A 17,283-nucleotide genomic window follows, 5' to 3' on the forward strand; every position below is an offset into this window, starting at 1 on the left:
CTCAACTCCAAATAGACAGGAAGAAACAGTTGGCCCATCCACTGATACGGTAGCATTATTTGCCAAATCAAAACCAGGAGCCTACTCAAATGGAGGGCAGGAAAGAAGATCTGAAACTGAAAATGACAGAAATCCAGGTCAGAGGGCAGCTATATACCTAATTTACAGCTGTGAAAGGATAGAATATGGTTATTTCTTCAAACTCTTTGCATACCGTAAAGTGCGACAGAAATGAAAGTACAGTAATTATAAACGTGATGATCCTAGTATTCATATCTTCCAGGTTGGTGGTGACAAAGAGAAATTGGGGAGTTCGGCACAGCATTCATAAGTCCAAGCCAGACCCAGCCAGAAGTTAAATTAAAACCAGACATTGAGAGGTAGAAGGTTGCTGCCCAACCTGATAAGTCAGAAATCTGAGACCAAGACAAAGCAAAGGACTAGCTCAAGGTCACACCCAAGCTGGGATCTGAACTGAGATATTCTTTTCAGTTCAAGGTATTATGGTAGCAAAAAAATCAAAAGGCGGAGGTTTGAATGCTTAGCAGCATTTAAAGAACTAGAGATAAAAGACAAGGAAAGGAATATGGTAAATATTGAGGAGCTTGGCTGGGAACAGTTAAGTTTACAAAATCTGCTGAGAAAAGCATTAGGAGATGCTCCCAATGCAGAAGGAATTCATAGTCATTCAGAGTCCCGTCGTCATTCCTAATTGAGGAGCACCCTCAGGAGGGAACACTTCATGGAATGGAGAAAGCCTATCGAAAGAGAGGGCGAATAAGCTAACTTCTTTTCCTTCCTCCTGGCAAACCGAAGAAAGCGGTACAGGATTTCTATGGCAGTGTTTCTAACTCTATCCAGGCAGCTGCAATTACTTATTAATAACGATACTGATGTAACTGGAAGCTCTTAGCCTCTTGACTTGAGTGGTTCTCTTAACTTCCTAGAAGAATCACATCAGCCTCAGACCCATCAGAACCATCAGACTCTAAAACTGAGTCCTCATTCTAACATTCTGAAGCTCTTCTTAGGCAACAGACGTGAGCCTAGGGGCCACGTGCTGATGGACTGCCTTCAAATCACAAGGATTTTTAAGATCACTTTTCGTAAGAATTCCTAAAACATTCTTCAGTTCATTTAGGAAAACCGAGAGCCCTGGCATCACTTGGGTGAGCATCATGAACAGCTGGACTCCAAAATTTGGGCAACAGATAAGAGGGGCTACATCTTTCTGGAGAATGTCAGATTTGTAGGAAGAAAGGGGAACCAAACCTCTAAAGAAAAAACCAGGGGTGAAGGGGCTTCAAAGAAGGAAAAGGAAACTGGGATAAGAAATGTCAGATTATCCGGCACATCTGGATTTTAGTAAATGGTTTGGAATGAAGTCAGTTAACCTTCTGAAGCTTACTGATTCTCTCTTCACATCATCCTATTTTTTTAAATCTCTATCTCCTCTGCAAACTGCTATTCCTGTGGTGTACTGCTGGTACCCCTCTTGTAACCACCTCACACTGTTGGTCCGAAAGAAGCCATGGAGGGCACCACATAAAGATCTTATTTATTTATAATTAATATACCCCCAAGGAGACAGACTAAGAAATATTTTTCAAAGCATTTTTAAGCAGCACATATTATATGTGTGTGTGGGGGGGGGGTGCTTTTTTGAAAAATGTTTACTTAAAATTTCAGTGATGATCTTAAGAACCTAGACATAAATAGTGAGAAAACGACAGGCTTCTTACCACATAATGGCACTTCATGTAAATCAATATTATATTACTACTTCAAAATAAATTCCAGAGCACATTACCATCTAACATCTACTGATTTTTAAACACATTTTGAAGCCTTAAAAAGCTTTAGGTTTTAAATCATCACGATAACTGACTGGAACAACAATCTTGCCATTACGTTTGTAAAGATGCTAATAGAAACCTGAAATTCACCTCACGAATGGAGCACATTATTACTTCTAAGAAAAGATGAAGAATATGCCTTCTCAACATCAAATAGATGGCCCGACAGTTATATTTCCAGAGAGCCTCCCCACTTGATAACAGCTTGTCTCACTCTGTCTGTAAGACAGGTATGCATGGCAGGATCTTCTGCCTGTTGTTTTTTTTTTTTTTTGTCCAAAATGTACATCTTTAAAAATAGGAATGATTAAACTTTCAGAAATCCATTTGTCTGCAGAGTCAGCCAAAGGTACTTCTTGAAAAATTATGATCACAGCAAGTTCTGAAAACAATCCGCTCCACTTCAGCCCAAAGTAAGAGAAAAACGAACAAAAATTCTTTGACACTTCTGTCCAATAGCCTTCATTCTAAGGATAAGGATACTGAAGTCCATGCAAAAGTCGGCACAGGAAATTTCGTTTTCTGTATACCACTCACCCCACCACCTCGGGGGCAGTCAGAGCAAATACTGAAAGAAAGCTGTTTTTGAGTTGTTCTTATTGATTTCTTCTCTGTGCAAACAAGACAATGCTTTTGCCAAATCGTTAATGTTGCGTAAAAAATTTTCTGGAGACGTTCCAATGCTCAAATTCCTAACGACTGTCAGGTCGTCATTGTGAATGTTTAAATTATTTCTTTACTACGCTTTGTTTTGTGTTTGTGTGGGAGCCTGACAACTTTTCCCCTCATAACTTGAAATTTTTTAATGGGTACACAGCCTAAATATCAAGGGAAAATCGAATATTTTTAACATTTGATGAAAGCTCACTCAAAAAAAGCCATTTTAGATCTGTTGAGAACCTGAAAAGAATTCTTTTATATTTTTTTAATCAAAAAAGTTAATTTTGTCTTCTTTACCACTAAAATTTTTAGGTCAGTTTTTTTTTTTTTTTTGGTGAATGGACATATTTAGAGACTAACAACACATGAGATTGATCTCTTTGTGTTTAAACTTACCCGATAAAGTTTACGGGAAGCAGGGCTTAAACATAAATTCTGTACGGGTATATGTATGTGTGGTGTAGGTGTGTGTGGGTGCTGCTTTTCTGACACAGGTTCTTATTGGTTAATGAATTACAGCTGCAGGGACACTAAGGCATGGGGTAGGGAGTGCTGATGAAACTTTTTGGCTACATAGCTAATTGTAAATAATATAAATTCATCGCAGAAAGTCAGGAAAAGAAGAATGACAATCACCTAGAACTCTATTAACCAAAGAACTCCAATATTAACATTTCGAGTAATATCACAGCTTTCCATCAGTTAATGCTCAAGTGCTACTGTTTCAGCCATTACAAAATGATTTTGGTTTATAATATTATGAGGTTTGCACCACAGGTCGGGGCGAACACTTGAATGCTTTTGGAAACAAGGACGAAAACAGCGTGTACTAAATAGGCTGGCTGGAGATTTTGGCAACGTAGAGAATGGAAATCTCCTCAGAAGTGGGCACACTTAGGCACGTGTAACATTTCACCCATACTGTGAACCACCGTAGCTGCTATAGGAGAGACATGTCTGGAGTTGAGGGTATGCTGGGCAGTAGCAACTTCTTGGTATTTTCAATGTGTCACCACAGACAAGGTTCTATTAAGAGAGGGCCCTAAGTGTGGTCTAAAACTCTGAACACATCAGACTGTAATACTGATTTTCCTTTCATGATACCTTTCATGAACTAAATGCAGCTGAAGGCTTCCCACCATTTCATCCAGCTCAAAATGGCAACTTGGACCTGAAGGGATACCTCCCGAGGAAAAATATAAGCCAATACAGAAAGATAGAAAAGAAATTCAAGGGCTCTTTTCAGTATGTCACACTTTTATTTCAACTGTGAAACACTGTAATTTGGAGGTGGGAAGGGCAGAAATGGTATTTAATCTTGTAGGTTATCTGAGGGATGTAGACATGTAACAAACTACTAAATCAATCATTCCATGTGTGCCTATGAACAGTAGAGTGTCCACTGTCCAGGAATCCAACACAGTATTTCTAGAAATGCAGTGGTTTGCTCCAGAAATACCATTCAAGTAACCATCTATCCATAGGCAAAACTGTCAATTTGTACATATTTGTAACAGGTGCATGGTAACCTACATGGACGTACTTTACTAAGTTAATAAAATCAATGAGATAAGTACAAACACTAACAGAAGACCTGGGGTAAATCCCAGTGTAGAGCCATACCTAAGGCTGCATAGCCCTGATAAGGGTTTCTCTGCACCTTACTTCACTGCCCTGTGAAACAAGGCTGTTGATACCATCTACCAAGCCCGATGGTTGCGTACATACACGTTCCACGCACAGCGTAAACAACAGGCTCTCAATAAATGGAAAATGTTTCTTGATGTGTCACCATTTGAATAAAAGTTAGCCCAAGAATTCTGTGACTCTAACAAAAATATTGGAAATTTAACTTCTGACAGCCGAAAAATAAATTTCAACACCTAGTTCATTTCCAAGGTGTTTGTTATTAGGATAATAAAAAATACTATTTCAAAGGGGGGTAGAATTGACCAAATATTTATGATGGCTGCATTTTATTATATGCAAATTATCACAATTAGAGTTGACTTCATCAAAGAAAAAGTCTGTTAATAAATGAGCTCTAAATTTCCCTGCAACTGTAAAATTCCATTATCTTCCAAAGTCAGGTGGTTTGCCCAAGGTTAGAAATTATGCCAGGTTACCAGCTCTGAGTTTACCACCACATTTGACCTATGATGATAAAAAGCATATTTCATTCCTATTGAAAGTGCAAACACTTATTGATAGTTCATAATTAGCTTTTTATCAACCATGTTTGTGATTTCTTATTACAGAGCAATTAAAAGTAAGCTGGTAGAGTATACAATGCAATGAAATGGAAAGATGACCATGGTACATTAGCTTTAGGTGAAAAAAAGCTGATTATAAAACAGAACAATCCAACTTCTATAAAAATGTATGTATAGAAAGAAATTTTTGAGGATACACTAGATTATTAAACATTAGTTAACTCTAAGAGGTGGGTTGCGGATGATTTGTCTTTTCTTCGTTTTTGTTAGCTTGTCTCTATTTTTAAACTTTAAAAAATATGAACAAGTATTAATTCTATGATAACCATAATTTTTAAATAAAAGCAAATTAAAATATTAAAACTAGAGATCACTGATGAGAGTGGAAAAAATTACAAGTGGGTTGAATCTGTGTAAACAAGAGGTTACAAACAGGAGGCCCACGGACAAGATTAAATTAGCTCTTTATTGACAGATTTCTAGTTTCTCTCAAAAAACCCAATGTATTGAGAGCACTGAGCTAGGACTACCAGCTCCCCCAGCATAGCCGCTGCCCACTTTCTATGAAGCCTCATTCTCTCATTGGCCAAAAGATAAGCATTCAAATTTTTCACCTGTGGTCTAAACAGTGCAGCATTAAAAGCCAGAAACATTCTGTAACAGGGGAAAACGTAGCACTTGAAGATTAGCTAATCCGAATTTTCTTTAAAAACTCTGAAGTGTGTATGTACATTTGTGCGCACACACACACACTCTTACTGCTAGACTGAAATGACATACTATTACTTGAATTATATTGGATATCTCTGTGTAGAAGTGACTTTTTTTTTCTTTTGTATTTTTCATTTGTATTTTTCAGATTTTCTAGAAGGAACTTCTATCATTTATAAGTAGAAAAAGTTTAGGAAAACAATTTTGGGGGGTTAATATCTCCTACCCTATTTCTTTATGTCTCTATAGCTACAATTCATTAACCAAGGGGAACCTATGACAGAAAGGCAGTAATAGTTACATACAGACACACACATACGTATACATATCGAGAATTTATGTTTGAGTGCCCTGATTACCATGGGTTTTGTCACATAATTTTAAACCTAGAGTTCACCTCGTGCATTTTAGTCTGTAAATCTGTCCATTCACGAAAAAAAGACGTAAAAATTTTTTAGTAGAGAAGCAACGATTTTTTTTATTAAAACAACAGCAACTCAGAGAATTCATTTCAGATTATTCCCAAGAGATCAAAAGTGGTATAGAGTAGACTTTCATCAAGCATTAAAAAGACTGGTGTTATCCCCTTCTGTGAAGGCCATGCATCTGTTCAAAAAATTCCAAGTTATAGAGGGGGGCTGTCAGGCTCTCACACAAACACAAAACAAGCCATAGTAGAGAGAAATCACTTAACAGTACATCCTAATAACCTGACAGGCTTATAATTATGAGCACTGGAGTGACGGCAGAAAATTCCCTTACACAACATTTGTGGTTTGGCAAAAGTGTTTTCTTGGTTTCACAAGGAAGAAATCAATAAGAACAACTTGAAATAGTTTTCCTTCTTCGTGGGGAAAAATCTTTTTTGGTAAATTTCAAGTACTTTTTCCGTCCTTTTAGGAAGCAAAGAAAACTACAAAGACCTTTTTCGGCCCTCTCAGATATACTGAATTTTCAGGAACCAGTGAAATCCTAAAACTTATTTTTAAGAACCTCTGAAAAAAAGGAACCTGATCGTTACTTTGGAATAGAAAGGTGTCGCTGTTTTCACCTCTTAAACAATCTAGTGATATATTTAGGCAACAAATGACTTGCACGCTACAAACTACTTTATCCTAAGAGTCATCTGTCATTTCACTGGAGGAAACATGGCCGTGTTCTTACCTAGAGACTGGTAGAGCTCTGTCATTTTGGGATGGTCCCAGCAAGTTGTTTGGGTCTCGTGGCTAAAACATAAAACACAAAGAGAGACTTTAGAATTTAGAATGAGTAGTAGAGAAAAAGAGAAAAAAAGCAGAGTATGCTTTTGAATCATTTGGCATCTTTAAGTCAAAGGACTTCCACTCTGTAGTGATGAATGTTTATCTTACAAGCAGAGAGGCCTCTACTTTTGCTTTCAAAGGGCAAAGCAGTATGATCATTACTTGGTAAGCAGTATTTGTTTCTTTTTTGCACCCACAAGTCGGTTGCACTTCTGTTTTAATAAGATGACCTTGTTACGTAATCAAATCATAGAAAATCAGGATTTTTTTCACCTGTCCAATTCAGAACATACAGAAAGGACACTGACAAGTGTTATCCAAGCCTGTCAAAGAGATACTGAACATTAGTTTAATAAACAAGTCTCCTTGCTTTGCCTCAGCTTTCACTGTCCCTGATACTTCTCCATTACTCTTTCTTCCCCACATCCAGATTTCATCTCCATGATGGCTATATTTCACTTCAGCTTAAGGTATATCCATTGCCCGACTCGTAGATCATACCTTTCCTCTTCCCATTACTTTTAGAATGTCTTTTTAACTCAGCACTCTGTAACACCACTACACATTTTCCTACATTTACTTGGGCCTGAATGAAGCATTCACATTTCTCTTCCATTTCTTGAAGTTTAGCTAAGTGTGGTTGCTGGCTATCAGTGCCTGCCACAAAAAGAACAGAACACCTTTGTTCCTCATTCCATTATGTGAATAAACCCGGGAGAGATAACTACATATACTTTTCCTTACTTTGGCCCATCTACATAAATCACCACAGCATCATATTTCCAGTTTTTGGGGATTACATGACTGGGCTTTGATGCAGTAAAATGCAGCGTTGAATGATATTTCAGTACTCATAAGCAGGGCCTATCCATCACCTGTGAGGGGAGAGAGAGGACGGAGACAGGAGAGCGAGCTTAAATGTAGACACTTCAAGGGGAGCAGAAAGTACAGACGCCTCACACAGAAAGAGGCGTTTGGGGAGGTAACAATGTCAAGTGACCTCAGCATAGGTTTTAAATCTTAGGACTGGATTCTGGCTCTGCGCCCTACTCGCTGTGAAATTTGGGGCCAGCCTGCTCACCTGGGGGCGTTAAAGGATGGGGTGATACAGATAAGTGACTGACACCTCCTGGCTTACAACATGTGGTCATTTTTGTTATTATGTGGCCCTCAAATTGCTTCCCACTAAAAGCAAAGCTTTTATTAGTTGATTATAATATAGACGTGGATCCAACTGTGGTAAGTAAGCAACGCCTAAAATCCTTCAGAGAGGGCAAAAGCAACACTCAATGTGTATTCTCTCTTTTAAGGAAAATAAGCCAAAAGAAGAAACATTTATTTGTGGTTTGATAAATATAACACAATCACAAATGTCACAAAAACACGTGGAAATTCCCCACACTTACAACTTCAGAGACTAGCCCTCTGATATTTACCAGTCAGTAATTGAATGAAGGCTACTGGAAGAAATTTACAAGAAAGTGTTTCAGTCTCTTCCAAACCTATTCGTTTCTGTTTGACTTTTCTGCAGAGACAATTCGAGTTTGAGGAGCACTACCAGTGCTTCTCCGTGGAGGGAATGTACCAGAGTGACATCCAGGTCTTACAGAGCAAGAAAAGCAAAAGATGCAGCCCATGCTTGAGGGGGTTTTAGGAAGCCCCATGTTCACGTTGGTTTATGATCTGGAGAAGGGGTGGGCGGGACTGGTACTTGATATGCACAGCACAAGGAGGCTGCAGCTTGCAGCTTCATGGAAAAAGTGTTGCTTATTCTCCAGCGTTTTTTAGCTTGGAGACTATCAAGTCCGTACACAAGTGCCCAGCAAGGAAAGGTTACCTCCTATTGAGACTACCCTGCATTTAGGCCTCTGCCATTTCCAAAGGCCATGCATATGTGAGTACCAGGGAGAGAGGAAGGGAGAAGAGGGGGAAAGCACGTGTGTCCACATGTACAGGCTCTTATCATACACACTGCGTAATAATATCTTCCCGTCTCTGCGACATGTGTGAGGACTGTAGCATCTTAAGTTGATGGGCAGAAAAACATCTGTCTGAGCTGATAAACCTGACCTGACAGAGACAGAGAGAACCAGTCTGAAAAGCCACCATCGGTAATGGACTTCAAATCGGAGGAACACAGGCTAGAAATGACTTCTACCAAATAAAATCCCAAAAGAAAAGAGAAACTTACACACACGAGTGATAGGAGAATCCCACATAGACTGAATGAGAACTTCATGTAGCCCCCTCCCTCCAAAATAAAGACTTCATGACAGCTGATATACCTACATGTCTACCTTTTTAAGGGATTTCCTCCAGTGGTTAAAAATTCTCAAAAGGATTTTGGAAATTATTATTTAATCCATCAGTCCATGGTTAGATGAAAATTTCCTTTACTGGAAGATGGAAGAAATTCTAAGCCCCCACATCTATGCCCCACTCGTGTGCTACTAGTTACCGGTCCTGTCTAGGTACTCATTTTTTCTCCCAATTATTTGTGATTCTGAGGGATCTGAGTAACCTAGACAAATGAACTCAAACAAATCCAAAGGCCAATCTTCTTTGACCTTCTTCCCCTCCAACACACAAACCTTTTTATTTTTAAGCAATGCAAAATACCTAGAAAAACAGATTTATGTTTCACCTTTGCAGACTCAGTTTCACTTCAATTACAATCCAGCCCTAAGTGAAAGAAGTGAGCACAAGTGGAAAGAAAAAAAGAATAAAGGGTGTGACTAATCCCCCAAAGTAGAAAAATAATCTTTCCATCATTTAATGCTGAAAACGACTGGCAACATAGCTGAAATGACTTCAGCTTTGGGGGTAACTAGATAATCAACCAAAAATTCACTTCACTGTATGTGGGTATTTTCAATCTCTGATGACTCCAAAACCCTAGTGAGACATATTTAACCCCCAGTGGATAGGAAACATGATATGAACAGGAGAAAACAGTAAACACAAATTTGCATAACTCAGAGCTAAGTTCTACCTTACGGGACACACCAATTTGTTGGTCTGTGATCAATTCAGGTTTTACAACTATATTTCTGACTCTGTGCTTATCTTCAAAAACAGGAGCAAATTCTCAGTAACTCCATGAGAAGCAGCTCAGGTTTATCTGGAATATACAGACAATACAGAAAAATCTGCTATGTGGGGGAGGTGGTGGTGGGAGGGTGGGTGGTACTGGTTTTGGTAATTGTCTCTTTTCCATATTTCACTTTTCACGTCGGAAACGGACTCCCCATATACCATGTCCGACCAGAAAGGAAATTCCAAAACCTGTGCACAAGTTAATGGTTACACCTTTATTTAATCTTCCTGAGAACAATGCTGTTCAACATAGATCAAAATTCTACATGTACGTTAACACAGAAACCAGCTTCATGAATAATCCTCAAAACACCCTTTAAATCTTTTTTAAAAAAAAATGTTACTGATTTTGGCCCTGCTGGTTCCAAAACTTGGCATCAGATATGCCTCTCTGAACAGCCTTCAAACTTGGATTTCTCTCTCTCTTTTTTTTTAAAGATGTGTACAAGCTACATTAATCTCTCTTTTCCCTTTTATTTGAGGCTGTGATTGGAAGCTGAAACAAATTAAAATACAAAATCACGGATGTGACAAAAGACCCTGGCAACTCCTACTTGTCAATAATAAGAAATTAAAACATTACTCCACTGAGCACAGGGCTGACCTAATTTCCTACAACACAATTTAAATTTTCTCTCACCTTCTTTAGTTTCGAGTAGTGTGCAAGGTTATTACAACCGCCTCAGAGCTGTTTCTGCTGTCAGTGCTGGAATATTAGACTTATTGGAATTGCTTTTTTAGCATCTTAAAAACAAATATTAAACACTTATAAAAAGTAACAAATTTCTATCATTCTCCCCGGGAAAATGGCAGCTGCCTAATTAAAATAAGATTTCTTCTGCTACCACTGTTACTTGGTACTGAAAATATTCCAAACAGTTGCCTTTTTAAAAAATATCTTTCCACTACTTCCCAGGGAGGAAACTAATCGTTATGCAGCGAGCGATATAAAAAGGTAGCATTCCCTTGCGATTTGCAGAGGATTAGAGTTTGGCTTCATATATAATCTGAAGCCCATTGATCCACACACACAAAATCATTTCCCTTTAATCTGGGGATCAGACTCCTTTTCTAGAGAAACCTTGGCATTTGCATGCTGACTGTTGAACTTGGCTTGCACTGCTGGAATACTGGCAGGGTGGGAGTGGGAATATATATTTAAAAGTTTCTGCTACTGTGGGGAGGGAGTTCAGGAGGGTGGGTGTCAATCTAAGCACCAGAAATCCTACTCTAGTCCCCATTCCTTGTCCCTGGGGTATTTAACATTTTATTCTGTCTGGCTCAAGCCAGGGCAAAGATGATTGCCTCGGTGATTGTTCCAGCTGTTACTTGTCCCCGGTTCTGTTTGCTTTTCAGGGCTTAACTCCCACCCACCCTCAACTTCGGCCAAAGCAATTTTACTTCAGGGTCGTGTCCAATCTAAGATCAAACAATGATGACTGAAACCAATTCCACGGTGATCAAGGGTCAGAGACCTTTCATATAACCGTGTTGTTTCGTTTGCTCCTCTGCTTCTCCAACAGCAACTGTATCCTCCAAAGAGGGGACTTAGTACAAGGAAATAAAACATCTAGGCAAAAGTAAAAGGGCCATTGGGGTGACACGGAGAGGTGACAGGGTAAAGAAGCTGAGACTAGGAAGAGCTTGTTGGCCAAGAATGTGAATTGCACAAAAAGACTTTGGTTCCTCACTTAAATTGGACGTATTTTTTCAATGTTAACATTTTTTTTATAATTAATAATATGTCTCCCTTAGGCAACTAAATGCTTTCAATTTAAGCTTCCAACTTAACTTCCAATTTAACGGAGATAAACAGTGTCCTACCCCTTTCACTGCTAGGATCGCACTGAGAATGACAAACTTTTTTTAAAGACGAGCACAGACACCTGGAGAAATGCGAGAAAAGGACGCCCAGAAATGACTCCACACTCAACCCCAGAGGGCAAAGAAAAAAAGCACCGTCAATCCTCTATGTCTAATCCTTGACTTCTGGGTTTTAATTGCTTTTTCTTTCTTTCCTGATTTCTGCCAGTCTTGGGGCATGGGACGAACACAGTAGAAAATGTAGCGAGGGAAATGTCAGTTGGAATCCTCGGAAGAAATCAGGCAGAAAGTTGACCTTTTGGCACTCGCAGTGCAATAGAAGGTAAAGCCGCCCGCGCTCCTTCCTTCTGCGAGGTGGGGAGACGATTTAGGAACAGCCTGTCTAGCTCCTGTCCACACAGACAGCCCGGAATGGAGCAAAAAGCTCCTGCGGCCCTAATCCCGGCGTGGGGAACGCGCTGTCCCCTCAGGGTACGGCGAGAAATCAGCTTTTTCTCTCCGAGCCCGTCCCACAGCCGGGGGAAGGGGCTCCCGGCGAGCCGGGCGCCCAGGGGAAGCCCCGGGGGCGCACCTGCAGTGGCGCCCCGGGGACCTGCGGGGGAGGTTCCTCGACGCCTGGCCGCCCTGCGCCCGGGGTCCAGCCGCCGCGCGGGTCCAAGTTTTGGCCGCCTCGGCTCGCACCCTGCTCGCGCCACAAGTGCAACGGATTGCGGCGATACCGGGGCGCCGCGTTGCACTTACCCTTTGAGCTGTTCCCTCATGGCTGCTAGGGATCCGCGGTCGGATGAGGGCGCGAGCGGAGGAGTGAGCTTCCCAGAGCCGCCGGGCTCCCCGAAAGTCGAGCGTCGCCGCCGCCGCCGCCCAGGCTCGCAGCCGAAAGCACTGCGGAGGAGCCGGCGCGGGCTAGCGGACGGACGGGCTGGCGGGCGGGCGGGCGTGCGGGCGTGCAGGGAGGGGGCGCTGCGGGCAGACGGGGCGGGGCCAGGCCGGGCTCCGCCCCCACCTCGCGCCCAGGGAACGCGGACACCCCGAGACCCGGGGCGGTCGGGGCTTTCAAAACGGAAAGGAGAGAGAAAAGAAAAAGAAAGAAAGACGGCGGAGGGGATTTAAGGTAGTCCCGGGAACCTGGAAGCCACACTCCACCCTGCCAGCACCCCCTGAAAACCTGCAGCAAGACTACTTGTTGACTCAATAAATGACCTAGGTGCAAATGACCTCATCGCAGATAATTAAGTGTGTGGGCTCTGAGTTTTCTTTTTAGAGAATTAAGGAGAAAAATCACAAGCATCATTCTTCCCTCGCCCCTCTTTCCACCTGCTCTCAGTTGAAGATTAAAGTGGTGAGGGTGTAAGGTCGTGAAATTCAGGTTCCACTCATTCTGGGCTAAATGGACTTTTAGAGAAGCATTTGTACTTGTATTTGTAGGTGGCAGTGGTTCTCATTGTGTAGTCCTGGTACCAGCAGTAACGGCATTGCTTGGGAACTTTGTAGAAATGAAAATTCCCAGGCCCCGGCCCAGAGCTATTGAATCAGAAACTCTGAGCACACTGAACTGTGAGAACCACTGGTAAAGACTCTTAAAAAACAAACAGACAAAACCACCAATGGTGTGGCATGGTTTGGTCTTTTAGTATTCTTTAGAGAAATCTGAAAGGAAACCATTTTCAGTGGAACTATCTATTGGAAAAGTTACAGGGCCTGGACAGTTCAAATATTTCTAATGGTACAGTTTGCAATATGACAACACACGTTAACTATGCAAAATTCTCACAAGCTTGGAAATATTCCGAAGAAAAGAAAGCCTTCATTAACAAAAGAATTTTTCACAACCTTCACACAATATCTTCGATTAGTGTTCAAAGGGTATTATTAGATAAACTGCCTTAGTGGTTTCACTGTCCCTTTTTGTCCATTTATTTGCTTGGCCTGCCTTTCTTTTTATCTTCTTTCAACCATTTTCTTTTCACTCTCTGTTCTGGTTGATTCATTCCACTTCAGTTTACAGTTTGAAACCTGTTCCCCTTTTTCTTTTTAAATAGTCTCTCTTTTTTTTTTCCCCTCAACATTATTTTTCCCAGAGAATGTTAGAGCCAAAAGGGCTCTAGACATCAATCTCCCTTTACCGTCTGCTACAGCACGGCAAAATAGGCAAAAATAAAGTACAGGAACCGAAAGGAAAGGGAGTGCCAAGTTTCTTCACGACCCTTGACCAACCAAATACAAATGTAAACGTTATCACTAAAGACACGGGCACGCAGGTATGATTGGTGTTGCTATTTTAAAGCAAATGGGGGCACTTCTGACATTTTGCCTGATAAATTGAGACTTACTAGAGCTATCTTTTAGCCATTTTGAGTCAATGAGTTATGGAGGCAGCTGCTTTTAAGGTCTGACGGGGCCACACTAGGCTTTGGGTTAGGCTGTCCTCTGGTCTAACTGGAGAGTCATGGTCCGCCCGGATCTTTGACTGGGGGAGAAAGACTAGTGTTCTGTGATGAGGAAGTGGTGGTCTTTGCAGTTAATCAGTGACATAATGTCTGTGTCAATGTAGCAAATCATTTAAATACTGTTTATGTTTATTCCAATGAAAAACATATAAACCTCACAGCATGGGGGCATTTGTAAATCTTAGAAATCGAGCAACTAAAGGTTTGCAACACCAGTGTGATAGAACACATTGTCCTTCTCGTCCTTTCTTGTTTTTGTTTGTTTGTTTGTTTGTTTGTTTGTTTTACATTTTAAAACTACCAGCTCGAGATTCAGGACTTCTGATGTTTCTCTAAAACATAAATGTTCAAGTCTGTTTTCTCAGTGCCCAACTAGAGAACAACTAGGAACAAACAAATAAACAAAAAAGAATGGAAAAAAAGAAATCGCTATTCAAATTTTTTTCTTAAATTTGACAGATGGCAATCCTCAAAAATACTTTTTTAAGTTCTTTTTTAGACTGGAGTTATAGGCACTTGAAGGCCTGTTCCCAAATCTTGATGTTGTTTTTGAAATTAAATACTGAGGGTATTGGTAAGAAGTGACATGGGCATCATAGCAAGTGTTCTGCTGTTAATTCCAGTCAGACTGAAGTTTGCTTATTAGGGAAAGACATTAAGAAAAGAACATAATTTATATATCTTCATTTCACATATAAATTATATAGTGATGCCATGTATGATACCACATTAATTGCTTGTTTGTAGTAGCTCTTCTCCTCCTCCTCATTATTGTTATTATTACTATTATTATTACTGTTTTGATGTGAACCACAGACTTGAAAGGAGCATGGGGCTCTGCCACCAGAAAAAACTTAAGTGGAAATTCTGCCTTTAAAACCTACCATGAGCTACTTGTCCCCAACACCACAGCTAGAATGTGGCAGAGCAAGGACGGGAACTAGGGAGTCTGGCCTCAAGGCCCGTGCTCTTAGCCACTCTGTTATGCTGCCCTGGAGAAGTGGCTTCTTTTACTGTGGGGGAAGATCTGTCTTTTTTTCCTCGTGTGTTCATAAGTGATCTCACTGCTGGCTGACAGCAGAGGAGAGTAAAGGTGCTAGAAATAGAGGTAAGGAGGGGACGAGATAGGCTAAGTTCTAGGAAGGCAACCTCATAAATTTTTCCATACCCCAAACTCCAGTCTTTGAACCACTTAAATGTTGTAGGTACTTTAGAAAAATGAGGATCTCTCTGATCTAAGGGACAGTGCTGGATATTCGCCCATCCTCCCCTCCAGCTCTATTCTCTGCCTGTCTCTACTCCAGTCTGTGGCCCAGGAGGTTGGATCTTTGTGGATGGCATCAGTCAGGCTCTCTTGCCCTTTGGCTCCCTTTTGCTTTCAGCCAATGAGAGGCAATGGTGAAAGGCAAAAAGCAGGAGATGAAAGGACAGGAGGAGAGAGATGTTGGGGTATTTATTCCCCAGGCTCTCTCCTGTTGGTCTCGAGCCTGGCAGTGGCGGAGTTTCTTTATTCCCAGCCACAAGTATTGTTGGGCAGTCATTTCTACACCCACAGCATGCTCCAGGTTCCTGAAACCATTCTCTCCCCTTGCCCTTGTTCCTTCCCCTACACTACCCAGATTTTTGTAAATAACCTTTTCATCACACTCTCTTCAAGTACCACTTTTGAATGTTCCATCCATTGCTCCTAGGACCGTGACCAAACAGGGACCCACCTAGTCAAAGCCACTCTCTGGGGCACTAGATTGATTGCTGAGTGGGGACCACTAATGGAGGAGAAAGAAAACTCCACCTGTTGGAGCTGAAAAGGAGACTAGTCTAGTTAACTAGATAGTTATTTCTAGAAGCTTCCTCTGTAAACTCAAAAGGAGCTTCTGGCTTATTGAAGGGTAAAGGCAAGTCAATAATTATGAGTGGTGCTAACAGCAGGAATGAAGGTAAATAGGCCAGAAACAGCTTACTCTTTCTAAGAGCTTCTGTGCTCTGCTTGATCTTTGGGAGAGAACGTCAAGATAAAGATCAGAGAGGCGGACAAATGGAGAAGGACCTAGTGTGATGTTCCAGAGTTTGACCTGTATCCTGAAAGGTACGGGGAAGCTCTTTAAAGAAGGAATTTAAGCATGAGTGTGGCTCTGTCAGATCTGTCTTTTAGAAAAATTACTCGGGCAGTGGCGTGGGGCTGGATCAGAAGAGTCTGGATTTAGGACACCAGATACAAGGTGACTGCAGGATGGTGAGGAGCTGAACAGTGGCGCTGGCAGAGTGGAGAATGCAATCACGTAAACATGACAGGAGTCTTGACTGGTTGGATGTATGAATTAAAGAGAGGGAAGGCCTGCGGCAATAGGCCTCAAGCTTGGCCACCACTGGAATCACCTGGGAAGCGCTGAAAAAATTGGATGCCTAGGTCTCACCACCCTGAAATTCTGATTTAATTGGCCTTGGGCACTGGGACAGTTAAGGCTCCCCAGGTGATTCTAATATGCAGCAGCTTGAGGATTACCATTTGAGGGTGACTCCCAAGACTGAATAAGTAATATTCACAAAGCCAGGAATTTCAGAAGAGGGGCACATTTAGGCAAAAGAGGGTCAAGGGACAGATGATAAATTCAGTCCTGAGCCTGATGACTTTAAGGTGGCAGTGTGATGTGAAAGGCAGTTGGGAATCTAAGTCTAGAACTCAGAGGGAAGATGTTTGGATTGGAGCTATCGATTTGAAATGCTGGTGTGGGAGGGCACGTCGTTGAAGGAGCCCATCTATGGAGGGCGTGAAGGGTCAAGGACAGAGGCCAGGCTGCTCCTGCCTCACACATACACACATCCTTCTCCTTTTAGGCTGCTTGCGCTTTCAATGGTAGCCTGATTTTACCAGTGTAAAAGGAAGAGCAGCAAGGGAAAGGAAAGGACAGGGAATGGTTTGCAGCGGGCACTTACCTGGGGATGGCCCTGAGGGACTTCCCCACCCCCTAGGGTCCCGCTTCCCTCTCGCTCCAAGAGTCTCCATCTGAACTGCCTTTTGTTCCCTAACCAATCTGAAGTATAACCTGTATCACTTTATAAAAGTCCATTTGGAATATAGGTATAGCTTCATTGAAGCATAACACATATTTTATAGTAAAATTTCAAAGTCTGGGTATCCAGTAAACACACAAGGATTCCGTGTTTCTCTTTGCCTAGTACAAGTATTAGCCATGAACAGTGAATCAGTCGTCTA

The 17,283-nt window shown here is 41.4% G+C and overlaps 1 protein-coding gene across 14 annotated transcripts in view; it reads right to left on the reverse strand.

Moving 5' to 3' along the window:
- DMD (dystrophin) overlaps positions 1–17,283 on the reverse strand; it is a 1,840,970-nt gene that overhangs the window by 126,893 nt on the left and 1,696,794 nt on the right. For 10 of the 14 annotated variants that reach the window (XM_045507265.2, XM_045507267.2, XM_045507235.2 and 7 more), the window contains one exon: positions 6,605–6,666. In XM_045507265.2, coding sequence (XP_045363221.2) covers positions 6,605–6,666 — 62 coding nt within the window. Of the gene's footprint in view, positions 1–6,604; positions 6,667–12,363; positions 12,559–17,283 lie in introns of those variants that run through there. The other 4 variants (XM_074360002.1, XM_074360004.1, XM_074360003.1 and 1 more) reach the window with 2 other exon arrangements.

This window comes from Camelus bactrianus, chromosome X (genome assembly GCF_048773025.1).
Source record: "Camelus bactrianus isolate YW-2024 breed Bactrian camel chromosome X, ASM4877302v1, whole genome shotgun sequence".
NCBI lineage: Eukaryota > Metazoa > Chordata > Mammalia > Artiodactyla > Camelidae > Camelus > Camelus bactrianus.